This window comes from Mya arenaria, chromosome 3 (assembly GCF_026914265.1).
Source record: "Mya arenaria isolate MELC-2E11 chromosome 3, ASM2691426v1".
NCBI classification, from domain to species: domain Eukaryota; kingdom Metazoa; phylum Mollusca; class Bivalvia; order Myida; family Myidae; genus Mya; species Mya arenaria.
Window position 1 is genome coordinate 20,121,722 of NC_069124.1, and position 14,862 is coordinate 20,136,583.

The 14,862-nt window shown below is 34.2% G+C and overlaps 1 protein-coding gene across 3 annotated transcripts; it reads right to left on the bottom strand.

The window, feature by feature from the left end:
• Nucleotides 1-1,768: 1,768 nt before the first annotated feature.
• On the bottom strand, nucleotides 1,769-9,620 carry LOC128227668 (uncharacterized). 3 transcript variants are annotated; one of them, XM_052938410.1, is made up of 8 exons: nucleotides 9,037-9,620; nucleotides 7,066-8,012; nucleotides 6,575-6,773; nucleotides 6,306-6,402; nucleotides 6,119-6,154; nucleotides 4,689-4,817; nucleotides 4,320-4,406; nucleotides 1,769-2,993 (listed from the first exon to the last, which is right to left on the bottom strand). In XM_052938410.1, the coding sequence occupies exons 1-3, from the start codon at nucleotides 9,274-9,276 to the stop codon at nucleotides 6,596-6,598; spliced, it is 1,365 nt and encodes a 454-aa protein (XP_052794370.1). In that variant the 5' UTR covers nucleotides 9,277-9,620; the 3' UTR covers nucleotides 1,769-2,993; nucleotides 4,320-4,406; nucleotides 4,689-4,817; nucleotides 6,119-6,154; nucleotides 6,306-6,402; nucleotides 6,575-6,595. The 3 variants fall into 3 exon arrangements, with proteins under 3 accessions (XP_052794370.1, XP_052794368.1, XP_052794369.1); XM_052938408.1 differs by having other exon boundaries at nucleotides 4,689-4,820; XM_052938409.1 differs by lacking the exon at nucleotides 1,769-2,993 and adding an exon at nucleotides 3,000-4,235 and having other exon boundaries at nucleotides 4,689-4,820.
• Between the last annotated feature and the right edge of the window lie 5,242 nt (nucleotides 9,621-14,862).

The window sequence follows — 14,862 nt, forward strand, 5'->3', positions numbered from 1 at the left end:
GAAATCATTGACAAATGACAAAACATATGTATTATACAGGATAATACATGGTTGACCATGGATTTTGGTTGATAATTGCCACCAGTGAAAATAAATTTATTCCTTCCACTGGGGCAATAATCAACCATGAGTTGTTCTATAAATAATATCGGTTCTGCTTTATCAAACGTTTTTAAACGATTTTCTTATCATTTCGTTCAACGCGCTGCATAACAAAAATGTTTTTCGAAGGAAGTGCGTTCTCCGAGGAAAATAGTAACGTAATTTAAATGCAATTGTACATAACAATTGCTGGCTTCATTATTTCGCAAGTGATGCCTTAAAAACACGATTCTAAATAATTGAGAGTTTTGTAGGATCAATACATAATCATGACAATATAGAAAAGGATGCGTGAATCGCTAGACGCATATTGCTATATTTCAATATGAACAGAACAGGGCAGAACAGATCAGAACGGAACATGTATATATAACATGTTCAAAAAATATGTATACGAAGCGACTATGCAATAAATCATTATCACGATGGGAATAACATGTTGTAAATTAATTGACCGCTTCCCAGTGATTGAAGTAAGATTCTCTACTAAACATAGTTAACGTAACATCTTAAACTAGAATTGCGCACTCACGAATGGCCACATTCCTATGTATACTACTTATTTATTCATTTTTACACCTCAACTTCCATTCATCTATTGCTTTTCGACAATTGCGGTTATCATCCGATGAATGCAACATCTTCGGCTTACGCCTCAGGTGACATTCTGCTCTCGGTTTGATAATATCAATGTCACACATGCTGCCATATGATATTTATATAATATGTTAAATGTATTGTTGCAATAAGTGTTTCCAATTTACGTTTAAAGGTGATTTAACGTAGTTGATTTTTCCCCGCGTGATTGTGACGTCATTTGATAAAAATGTTCCCGGTTACAATCGGGTCGTTCTATTAACAGAATGGATAACAAGGGATTACTGAAAGATTTTGTCTTAAATGAAATTAAGTATTTTTTAACAATTCTTGATTTAAATAATGAACTTTTGGTGTAAATATAGGTATTGAAATGCGGGAATTTCGAACTTCAAACCAGCACTTTGACCAGCCCAATTGCGTTCATACTCCGATAATGAAAACAATACAGCATAAGAAGAAAGGAACTGATTATGTCAAAGAAACCACTAGCAGATTAGGTCGCGGTGTGATGGGTTAAATTCAGCGAGCAACCAAAGTCTCTAAGCAAAATATATCAAAATATTTATTTTTTTTGTATATCGAAATCAAAGAAGAAAAAGAAATTGATTAAACCGACTTTAACAACTTAAACAGCCATGCATCTCGGGGGACAGGACCGCTTATGCAACCTAGCATATATAGTTCGGTTCTGAAGAAAGAGGTGTTCATCCAAAGTTGCCCCCTAAACTGCATTTTCCCTACATCTTCCCGTTGTGTGCTCTATTGTCAAGCTAACCGTGTAATATGTTTGGTTCGTATACTAAAATATCTTATACTTATTCTCTGAAGAATATCGTTCGTACATTGACCAAACAAATAAAAAACCCTCAAATATGATATACACGATGTGTTCATCCCCACTTGCTCCATAAAACATGATCAGATAACACATCGTAAATGCAGAGCTTGTTTGACCTTGGCGCAACTTGCTACATTTGTCACCTTGTTAAGGGCTGTGTCGTAACGTACACGTTGACGCAATAATCCCACAACGTTGGGCACATGCAAACCAGTAAAGCGCTTGTGTAAGGCTGTCAATGCTTTATTTTGTAATAAAACTGTACATTCTCATAATACATATTAATCTAATAGGACAGTGTGGCATTCTTTATTGTTGTATTTCTAAAATGCTGCTCAAGAGAAAATTAATGAAACTGTTTTAGTGATTGTCTTATTTGATGAAATTCAACATGTTAACAGTATTCTGATGAACAAACATATTCAAATATATAATTGATTATACACATATTAAGACTAGACCCAAACGAAGGACGTATAAGAAACTTTAAATAACGTCATAAACATATAACATAAAAAAATAGGTAGCATGAATACAAAAGAAGCATCGTTATACCTTAAAAATCTGGTCGAATGTTTATTTAGTGAATATAATCCATTTACTTATCAACAGACAACACGAGTCGGGTTAAGTGTGATATATTGTACTATGGAAAAGTATATACAGTAAAAGCATTTATAATTAGAAGAGAAAATAGACAGCTGTATCATACATTGAACACAAATGATCGAAGCTACATTAAGTGTGAACTATGTTTTTAATAGGCATAGAACAGTTTGTATTTCAATAAATCACTCAAGTTTGTCGACATTCTGTACTCAATACAAAAATTAAAAAAACAACAACACGCATTCCATGACATGCAATTCAAATGAAAATACCTCCCAAATATAGTATGTTCCAATATGAATAACAAAACAACTGTTGAAAGAAAGTTATTGAAAAAAGGTACATTGAAAACATGGCAAGACATTACAGCACATAATGACGTGATAAGTGTCATTGAATGCTATGTCTTTTTTGTTGAAACTATTTTAATGACCTCATTACACTAAACGATTCAACTGGTCTTTTACCGACTTAAAAATAATGTTTATACATGCATATTTTGAAAGACAGAATAACAAGAAATTAACAGTTCAGACAAATGGTTATCTCAATACGTTCTTGGTGACTATTCCTTTGCCTTTTTCGGTTGCGCAACGCCTTTAAAAACTAAAGGACCGTCCTCATGCAGAAGAAGAGCAGGCCAGACCACATACTCCAAAACGTCACCAGTTTGTGTGTACTGCTTGTATAATGCGCTCTCAAACCTTGTGCCTTCTTCAGTGTTCTTGTAAAAAACCATTGGAGGACTTTGAACGACCATCATCCAACACAGGAACAAACATTTCTGGATGAAAGGCTTCAGCGGTTCGATGCATGTTTCGTCCCACTTCCCACGCAAGTAAGCCTTCAAAATCATTATTATAACTGTCACATGATAATTATTATTATTATAAATAATAAGTAAAATCTCATACACGAGTAAAGCTCATTTTTCTTTTTGCTTTTATAACTCAACGAATCGGCATTACGATCTTCTTCGGTAGCTAATCAATATTTAGTTGTACAACCCGAACGTACGACTTGAAGGGTTGCTTAAAAAATCAATTCAGCATAGTCGCTTAAGCCTAGCTTTCATTATTACGGCTTAGGCTACGATTCATCGCGATTAATCATAGACATGAAAATCGTAGAGAGTTGTAGTGAAAGGGGGACCATGAGACGTGCTCGATGAATTGGTCTGAGCATATTCGTGGAACAAGCGTAGGTAATTGTGATGCATTCGTAATACTATCTTTAAAGAACCACTTGCGTCGCCATCTCTCATAGTCGTGAAAAATCGTAGGATATCCACATGACTCGTTAAGAAGTCGTAAGAAGTGAGTCAAAAACCGTACCGTATACATAACAGGTGGCACTATAAGGTCGGCAACCCTAAGTCAGTCGTAATAAATCGCCAAAGAAAAGAGCTACAATCAACCACGAGTCCCAACGAATTATCAGGATCGCCTGCTTACAAGATTGCTATTCGAAAGTACGCGATTGAAATATGAATGAATTAAAATTTCCTAATAGTTTGAATATATCACAGTTGTACAACGATAGTTTCAAACAGTTTAAAACTGTTATTGGGACTCACGATTATCTTAGATAATCCTCCACTCATCTACAAATATCACGAATATGTGCTACGAATGTATTCATGATGCCAAGAATCACCACGATTTTCTAAACCGTGGGCAGTCGTAGCCGAAACCCGTGATAGTCAGTCTTTAAATGATTAAATTAGGATTCGCATAAATATGGTACATACAATCTGTATGCTTAATACGGTAACTACGTCCCGTTTCAGTAATGTCCCTTCTGGGCTGTGTTTACATCAGCGTTATTGGGTTATTGTACCTTTTTATAAATGAAGTTTCCTTCGCTTGTTGTGGACGGTTTTGACTGTTGCTGCATCTCCGTGTGGTTATTTTACATTTTCATTTAGGGACTTTATTCATAAAACTATTCACTTATTTGAAATTCAATTTTTTAGCAAAGAATATTTTATATACCTTTTTTTCATGAACTGTATTGCCTTTAATATTTGGACTTTTTTTGCTAATTTTCTTTTGGTGAATACATCGTCACATTCCTTTAGAATCAACTGAATTTTTTTTTTTTTCATTTACTAAGATGCTTTTAGAAGACGGCGTACAATAGTGAATGGGTCTATTGATAAAATGCCTACCTGTTGCACAACTGGTATCATGGACAAGGATACCTCCTTCCGTAATTTCACCAGTTCACCCTCCATCTTGGCAGGCTTTATTATCTCCTGAAACTCAGATATATAGAAACATATTGCGAACATTTGACGAAAGTGTTCTAATAAGAGTACATCCCCAATTACAAAAAAAACATTCATGCAATGCCAATCATTTGAATTTTATATACAAACCTTCTTGTATTGTGAACTGATGAAATGCATACAGTTTGCTTCATAATCAAGAAAAATAACATTTGCAATTGCGAATATTACAGAACATGATTTTCAAAAAAGGTGGAGTCAAGACTCAAGAAGTAGAAATATGCAATTAAACTAAGCACAAAATTCTACCTTTTCTCTATTTGGTGCTCGTCGTCCTCCGGTATGATCACGTACAGGAACGATTTTTGGCTTCCAATGTCTCTCTATGAACTGTTCCTCAAGCATACTGAGGGAGAATTGTCGCGTTCCATCGTTTGGCTTCTAAAGGAAACATAAATATTAACAATTTTTATTTATAAGTAAAGAATATGGGGCTAACTTATCAACATGCGTACGACAACACATCCTAGGGTCAAGAATTGCAGTTATATATTTAACGAGTGTCTTATAACACACTACAACTGAAAAGTATAGTTCAAAATCGAATAAAGCTTGCTCAAACGTATCACCACTAAAGTGCTTTGATTCGAAACAGATCATATTAATTTTCAGGTAATACTATATAGATTCGAAAAAGGATCTACAAAGCATGCGTTTATAAAATGGCCACAATATACATACAACCTTGAGAACTGTTGTTAATCACCTTGCACGACCTTGGTGTAGTTAAGGAGCCGAAAAATCCTTTCACATTTTTCTTTTAAATAAAGCATCACAGTAAAAAATATTGTATACAATACATAACACTCTAAAGGTAATCGAATTATAGCCCTCCGCAGATCAAGAATACCATTTAATGCATTAATGAGTGGCTGCTCTATGGTCTATTTGTAAGGCACTGTAAATCTTTTGGTCACAATTACAATCCCCAACAATACCAAAAGTAATCTTTATCCAGGGAAGACATGTGTTAAAGTGATATTCACTGGTGAACATATTTAAGAACCAAAGTAGCTTTAACCAGGATGTGCATTATGGCGCACAACCTATCAATTTAAAAACTTTCACTGGATCCGACCTCGATGAATTAAATTCCCGTTGGCGTCTTAAATAAAACGTAAAAAGCACCCCCAACCCCCGACATTCACACACACGCACGCACGCACGCACGCGCGCACGCACGCACACGCACATAAACACACACGTTCACGTCGAACAAGGAAAATAGTAGGCCATTGTTGACTGATGGGTGAGAGACTAGAAGCATTAACTGCTGCCATAGACGCACATACTCTAGTTCATTTTTGTGACTTTTGCATGCATCAAGCTTTGAATAATGTTTATTCTAACTACACAACCTATCAGTCGGCCATAGTTTTTACCTTAACCCTGAACCTGAACCATAATGTACACCGTCCTTTTTACGGACAAAACAGCATTTTACGTCATTTTTTTTTCAAATGACACGTGCAGAGGGGGGGGGGTATCTTCTTATCAGTAAAATACGGTTATATCTGTCTTGATTTAATTAAAAGTTGTCCAAACGTTGCATTAGTCTATCATTACCTCATTATAAGAGCATGATTAATGATTGGCTGGATGCTGAACACGCAGGTTTAAAATTGCTTGCCAGATAAGTATAATTGAAGCCACATTGGTGATAAGTATTTAATACTTACGGACATAGGTATCGCCACTGACTGACACACACTTATCTGTAAAACAAGAGACAACGTGATATAATACTTGTTTTTTACATTCTAGGGAGTCATTATTTAATACGGAACTGCAAATAGGACAACCGAGTATCATTTGAAATTATGAAAATGGGACCACTGAAATGCTTTACACACAATATATTTTTACCTGAGACTTATTGCATTCCTCAAAGAGTTTCACAGCGACATGTTCAGTCTTCTTTAACATATCAGCTGCATTTTTTTGCACAAAACCTGTACGCATTCTGAAATTGGAAAGAATCCACACCTATACTCGGATTGCTAAAGTTATCATTAATGGAGAAAATTAAGTTTGTATTTTTTTGTGTTTCTGGACTACAATCAGAATAAGTACAATTGTAAATCCTACGAACCCTACTAACATCATCGGACAAATAGTGTAAGGTGTGTTTGTACCTTCAATGTGATGTTCAATATTTAGATGGCCTCCGTCTCTTCGTACCCCTCAATTGTAAGGCCCTCATAGGCATCTGTCCATTCATTGTCGTACAACTCGCTGTATATCTCACCAAGTTTAGTTGGACGGTTCGGGTCGCTGAGGTCCGTTATGTTTGGATTATCCTTTGTCAGCTTTTCTCCAGCGAGTTTGCTTAATCTTGAAAATGATAATTTAGGTTCAAACAGTAATGGCAACAACTGAAACATCAGCATATTTTTATTTACAGGCACTCGATAATGACGGAAACATGACAAAGCATTAACGATTATTGACTATATAGCTACAAGCGAGTCGCCGCGTTTATTATGTATAACTGCCGTTTTAATAAGTATGTTAACCTTTGCAGGTACACTGTTATGAGGTCATTGGCTGGCTATGAATATATTACAATCGCGATGAAATTAGTTTCCGATAAATGCTGTCCTATCTTATACAAATCAAATTTTACCTCAATACAAGCTTTTCGTTATCTTGTTTGAGAGACATGATTTCTTTCTGCTTCGATTTGATATCTTGCTCTTTTGTAGTGACATTCTTCGCAAGGCGTTCGTTCTCACCTGTTACAAGTTTCAATTTATTTTGATGGTCTGTACACGTCAATTCCAAACATAGTATTTCATCTTTCAGCAGTCTTTCAGTCTTCATTAAACGTTCAATTTCCGTTGAGTCATCGTTTGTCGTCTGGTCATTTGTTTGAAGTGATTCGTTTTCATTTCCCTTTACAACTTCCCGTTGGCCGTCGCTAGTTTTATCTGTTTCTGCCCCATCGCCGAATTCATATTTGCCACAGCTGAATGTATTATTTCTGGCTTTACCTGTAAGTTTAGGATTGCTAGTTTTACCGGCGAATGTACGATTGGTGGTGAAACTTGTGGCATAAGCATTAACAGTTTGACCTTTTACTGAACGTTTTTCTGTAATATCTCTGATTGTAGGGTTGGCCTTATTTCTGACTTCACTTATCCCTGGAACGCTTGCGACAATACGATTGCCTGTTCTTTCTTTGACTGAACAATTCCCGGCCTCAAAATTGACTGTACCATCGCCTGTTCCAGCTGTATTTCCTGCTCCAATTGTGTTTGCATGCCTTTCCGTTCTATCGTGATTTTTCCCTTCTTTAGAAAATTGCTTTGGTTGAAAACTTTTTTTACTGTTTCCTCTTGATAGAGGTTGAGATGGATTACTTTCACTTGGACGTTTCCCATACTCCTCGAAATGTGCCAAAATGTTATTAACACTAATATGTCTTTCCTTTAATTTCGTCATTGTCCCTATCAGTTCCATGATTTCGTCTTCAGAAAGATCCGCTTGAGTAAGCAGGTCATATTTTTTTTTAATCATATCAACTGAATCTGTAGGATCAGGAACTTTTTCATGCGACTCAGTACAGGTCTCCTGTAAAGGATCCGAATATATTCGGTAATAAGTTTATTTTATAATTAAATAGTTCGACCCATCGACTGTATTTTGACAGTCCGTTTTACTTCTGATAATCATGAATTCTGATGAGTACCATACTAGGGGATAAAACAATATAATTATGTACAAATATAATCAGTTGATAACTTTATCAATCGATATTTAATGTATTTATCATTTCGATTTAAGATTTCTTTTAATCATCCGACACTTAAAACAAAATTACAGCACAGAAAGATTGAAATATTTTGTTTATTTAAGAAAGATAATCGACTATCGGTTAACTATCGCTCTCACCCCCTGAGAATAAATTCATTTAATCTGTAATGCTGAACTTTAAATTATACTTAAAATTGTGTTTGATATTTCTATTGTTCGCCTATGACTTTACCGCTGCATTAAAAGAGAAAATAGATTAATAGTGTAACATGCTAATTAAAAGGCCTCAAATGAGAAAATGGCCTTTCATAAAAATAAGAGCATGCGTTGTATTGGTTTTAACCCGTCTTTGTTAAGTAATTGTTAATTATAAGATGATACTGAAATTAAACCGGCGTAAGTTTCAAGCTAAACACAATGCAACCAACTGCTCAACTACATGTATAACATGGTTGTCCAGTCAACCACTCAACTACATGTATAACTTGGTTGTCCAGTCAACCACTAAACTACATGTATAACATGGTTGTCCAGTCAACCACTCAACTACATGTATAACATGGTTGTCCAGTCAACCACTCAACTACATGTATAACATGGTTGTCCAGTCAACCACTCAACTACATGTATAACATGGTTGTCCAGTCAACCAATCAACTACATGTATAACATGGTTGTCCAGTCAACCACTCAACTACATGTATAACATGGTTGTCCAGTCAACCACTCAACTACATGTATAACATGGTTGTCCAGTCAGCTTTTAAAATGATTTGGTTTGATTCAAAATTGGACAAAGGGGGGAAAGTAAGAGGATATAAAACAACTAAAACATACTTACACTGGCATTGGTCGTAAAATAATCCCTCAGTTTACCAAAAACATCCCTCAACATGTGATCCAGCATCTCTTTAGCGGCATTAGTGGTGTCTTCTGTCTGTTGTTTCTGTTGATGCCTTATGCCTTCTACAGTGTTTCGCAATGCACTCGAATACTCGCTAACTTCTTTAACCACACTATCCAACAGTAGTGTATCTCTTTTGCCATCTTTCTCTGTTACATATGAAGTCGTATTTCCCATTTTAGTTCCAAAACGGTTGTTGATATACGATAAGACAACAAATGTTATAAATTTTTTTATCGATTATCTATAGCCGTTCAGCTCGCTTTGTTTCAATTCAAGCCAGCTTTTAAACTTCCTGCGAAACTGTATATGTCGACTCGTTTTCCCCATGAGTAATTTACTTCCTTGTTGTATCTGCGTTCGTATACACTAAACTTGCGCGTTAAAGACTTGTCGGTGTTTGACAAGGCTATTGTAATTTATTAGGGAGATACTTTGATATTCCTTATGAAAATATAATTTTTAAATATGACAACTAGAAATTGAAACTGAGTACCATTTTATAACGAAGTGTTCTACTTTAAATGGTTGGAGATTTAAATAACTCCCCATTAAGTATCATATCAACCCGAACATGCATACTTTTTATACCTTACTGAACACAACACCAGATAACACTGTTAATAAATAGCAATGTTTTTTAACTATGCTTAAAAAAATGCGGGAATAGTTTGATAATAATAATCTATAATACCAGTGTAAAAATCATCATACTTGCGAATTATTATTCATGCATGTATATTATGTTTTCCTTCTTTGTTTCTGATGCTAAATATTTAAACATGGTTTTAGATGCACATTTATCACTTCAATTATTATATTTCAAATATCTATGACATACATGTATAACTTGAGTGACCATTCTCCTGTAGATGTCTAATTTGTGTATGTTTATCCACAATGATTGTTTTGGGCCGGTGACCTTTATCAAGTTAATGATTTGAATTGAGTATGGATTATTATTGAATACTTTTCAAGTTATTGCTAACCTAATTTTGAATTTAACTCGTATACATTTTGTGGTTGAGTATGTTATTCTTGCTAATATTTCGATAAAAATGTTTGTCGTCTTATATGCATATTGCATGCCATTGTAGTTTATTTAAAAAAATCCCACATATGGCACCAATTTCTCAAAACTCCTTAAGTCTCTTATAACAGGATTAAGCTAAGCTCACTATTTTTTTCTATTGTTTGTGTGATATTTATTGTTTAGATATCTTTTAGACTTTAAATAGTGATTAGCTCTATGATAATCACAATAAACATGTTCTTAATTATCAAAATCAAATTTTAGTATGTATTTTGGCTTATTAAAAAGGCTACACAAGCCTGTTTACCTTAGGAAGTTTCGAGAAATTGGGGCCATGTGTTATCAGTGTATTATTTTATTGGTATTTGCGATTACATTTAATCATTTGCTTATTGTAAAGTTTAAGTATTATTTAATGCGCGGTTTGGTTAGAGCTATAGATCATGACGCATTATCCATAATCCAATAGCGATAAGAGCTTAGTATATCGGCGATAAAAAGACATAACTCCTGATTTAATATTTCTCTTTTTTTTAAAATCCGTTTTGGGTACGATATTCAATCATATGCTGTCGAAGATGATTTGCGTTAAACAAACATATATTTAGAAGAAGAAGGAGTTTACTTTTGTTGCAAAATGCATCACACTGATTTCATCGTTACCTCGATGTGATTTTACTGTTGTCCTGACTATGTAATGTCTGAATGAGGCCAGATTTTAAAGGGACTACCCGTCACAAGATGATACCATTGCAAGACAAAAGAAAACTGTCAAAAACATACATAAAATTAATATCGTTGTATATTGCATCTTATTAACTGATGTATCACACATGTAACGCAGTTTTGGCAGATTTTTCATATTCGAAAATTACTGGGTTTGTTTACAAGTTTTCAGTAGAAAATGACATAAGCTAAGTTCCATTAAAGGCACACAATAAAGGCTTAATCAAAATAAATGAACATTAATTTAAAGCAATTCATAACGCATTTTAATGATAAGAATAAACAAAAAACACATATGAATCAGTTACAGATAAAAAATATAAGCCTTTGTAGATCATTTTTTATTAATAGCTACGTGGCCACAAAATCATCAGTAGAAAAAGCACCAAAATATCGCTGAAACGTTTTCGGTGAAATCCAAGCGTTGGTGTGACTTTTAATGTATGATTATTCTTGTATATGCATCTATTTGACACGTTCAATTCTGCAAGTTTCCTTCATACTTGGCGTCTTCATGACATCATAGTTAGCGTCGGCGGCGTCAACGTGTGAAAAATAGTATACTATTGCCATATCCCCCAAACCGTTGAAGATACATGTATCTGAATAAAACTTGAGGAAGAGCTGATGACAACATACATGTACTTGAATTTCTATAACCAAGCTCCATTTTCGACTAAAACAGACAAGCGTTTAGAAGTTATTCTCACGGGACATTCGCAACCGCATGAAAAAACAGCCGTACTTGAACAAAGTTAAGATTGTCCTGAGGGACAGGAGCACTGAGCAGACTTAAGCTTATTTTACATATTTTAACTGAATATACAATACGTGCGCGTCCGTCCAACGATCTTGGGGTCCCATTCAATTATCTTAGTCGTATAGTGAAATTGTCTTAGTCCTTCCTTTTTAGTTATTTTGCCACATATTTGTTTAAACTTTGAGAGTCTACCATAATTTAAGTTGAAAACAAAATCAAATGAGTAAAAGAAATGAATATGCTGCCATTTTTGACGTACCTATAGATAATAAGATTGTGTAAGTAACGGCTTAGTTCCTGTCATATTCTAGGGGTCTTGTCAATAAAGAAATTAGTAACTTCAATAATCTGTATAAACATCACAAACGGCATCATTTTGCTATTTATTTCTTCAACTGTTTATGCATTCTTAATACCGACTAAAGTTCAATACGCAATATAATGTAACACAATAATGAAACTATGACAATAAGACAATCTCAATTTACGACTAAAATCAACTAATTTTTTTTTGAAACAGGCCGAAGTCATAAAGTTCGAACGTAAATATTCAATTGTGGAATCAACACTGTGTCAAAATAATTGGCTGGCAAGCGGCTGTGGCATTGTATGGTGTTTTGCATGATGCAATATTGATCACGTAGACAATCAAAGTTAACCAAGTGACAACTTATCTCCTAAATCACGCGGAGAAAATGTTTTCAAAATAGTGGAGTCATTGTAATAAACTAACTATGAAACACTTCTTATTGTTCGCAATCATCTTCAAGTTATTTAAAAGTTTATTATCAGTATCATTCACTTTTTAATATCCAAACAATTTTACACACACATAATATAATCAGTGTTATTTTACTAGCACTTTTTACAAGAAAACATAAAGAACAAACGGGACTGATAACAGTCTGTAGGAGGTTTACTATAACATATGTTTTTGACAGACAAATGGTATGAATATCTTGGAAGTCATAGGAAATAAATTGCAAATCAACGTTATGATGCAGTTTTTATCCACTCGTCATGTTCAAACACGAGACGATCAAGTGAGACAGAATTAATTGTTTACGATTTGAATCCATTGTTACGAACAGTCTGAAGTCTGAGTTCAGACACAATTGGAAATCAACTGAAAATCTTTATTTTATTGTCATGTTCCGTTTAGTTGTATTGATGATAAAATATGCCGAGTTTTATTATCATAGATTGAAATTATTCATTTTTTACATCAATCTTTGTAAAATGATTGGAAGAATAATAATTCGTGTGTTTAAATAAAAGTGTTGTTTTGAGTCTTGAACCGGACTTGAGACTGTCTGTAATAATGGCCCAAGCAGGCCCATGTCTTATTTTAATATCTACTTTTTGAACTTTGCTCGATACAATTACTGGCAATTCAAAAGCTTTACTAATATATACATTTTGTAAATGGAATACGATAAAATTGTCCAATGACATAAACAAAACATTTTTCTGAGTTTGATTAAAGATTCAAATTTAAGACGTTTCGTAGACGTGGACCAAAGGGCTTTTCACTGATATTTTATATAGTCGTAAATTGAGATTATTTTAGTATCATGGTTTCACTATTTTGCTACATATTAAAGTGAAATATTTACACGTCAACTTCTATGCTTTAAATGAACTGCATATCGGCAATTGCGAATACCATCCGATGAACGCAACATCTTCGAAAGTATTTTAGAAAGTGTTAATTTATGATATGTTAAATGTATTGTTGTCATTATTGTTGTTGTTGTTGTTGTTGAGTTTATATAGGTCTGCCCGCGCCCTATAATGGCTGCATTATGGCTTGACCCCGTCACATCCCCAAGTGTGACTTAAACATAATTTTGAAGCCAAAAGGGGAGTTTTACCCCCATCGGTTGATGGGATATTCGTCAAAGGAGTAATTTTTTTTACCCAAAATGCCGCGAAACCTGCGATGAATGACATCTAGGGAGGTCCCACAGCTCTGAATATTGGATATGGTTATCATTTCTCTAGTCTTAAATTTGATATTGCATTGTATCTTAAAAAACATTTACGTGTAAGAAATGTATTTATTTGAAGGATAGGCAAAACTCACGGTCAGTTCATTGACAAGAAAGTGTTGTGAGAACAGGACTTTTTGCCCACTATATGTATTAATATTTCTAATATATATATGAACTGACCACTTTGTTGTCGATGCCCGACTATTGCCTCACTATTTACTTATTGGAAATTCTTCAAGACCAGAGAGTGCGTTGACATTACTTGTTTTGCCTATATGTTTATTAAATGTACATGTACATATATAGAGAGGGTTATTATGGTTGTTTTAAAAATAATAATGATTAATAATATAGGTTTGTTTTTTTTTTTATTTTTTTTTTTTTTATTAAAAACGGCCTGCGCCCGATTTTTTCCATTTTAATATGTATGTGCGGGATAAAAAAATACATAGTATACTTTCTATACACAGGTTGTTGTCATTATTGTTTCAATTTTACGTTTAAATGTGATTTGAAGTGGTTGATCTTTTCCCGCGTTATTGTGACGTAATTTGATAAACTGTTTCCGGTTACGGTCGGGTCATTCGATTTACAGAATCGGTGAGAAAGAACTACTGTAAGGTTTTCATGAATGAAATGAAGTATATTTTAACAGTTCTGGAAACTGTGAACTGCTGTTGCAAATATAAGTAATGAATTGCGGTAATGATGTCATAATCGGGGATATAAACTCAGTTGGGCTGGTTAAAGTGCGCGGGGAGTTCTTAGGATTCCACACACTTTTACAAGCCCAACTGCGTTCATATCCCGATAATGACATCAATCCCGCAATTCATTTCTTAAGTCCTTAACGTAAGCAGCTAGCTACAAAAATGAACACAACATTTAGGAAATAAACAACATCGATGTTTTGTCTATTGCGACGTTTAAACACACCTTTAGTTACGACTGAAATCCTTAATTGAAATGAGCGTTAGGCTTTCAAATGTATTGAACAACGATGTCCTAAACAATGCTTAATTTTTGAATAAAGTATACTAAGATAAACAACGAAATACAATTACTTCAGAAAAGAAAAACAAGTATTAAAAGCCAGTAAATACACATATCTATAACAACAAATAATATCGTAAGCAGACAGTCATCACTTCAATTTATGAATAAATAGCAGTTATCACAGCATCTGAGAATCAGGTTCGTTAAAAAAACACGACAAAACACACATTTTGCATATATAACATGATAAAAAT

Bases quoted from the DNA above. Each gene is read 5' to 3' on its own strand.
- LOC128227668 (XM_052938410.1), bottom strand. From the start codon at position 9,276: ATGGGAAATACGACTTCATATGTAACAGAGAAAGATGGCAAAAGAGAT. The intron at 8,013-9,036 runs GTAAGTATGTTT...GATCCTTTACAG, and splicing joins ATTTTACGACCAATGCCAGT to GAGACCTGTACTGAGTCGCA. The intron at 6,774-7,065 runs GTAAAATTTGAT...ATCATTTTCAAG, and splicing joins AACGAAAAGCTTGTATTGAG to ATTAAGCAAACTCGCTGGAG.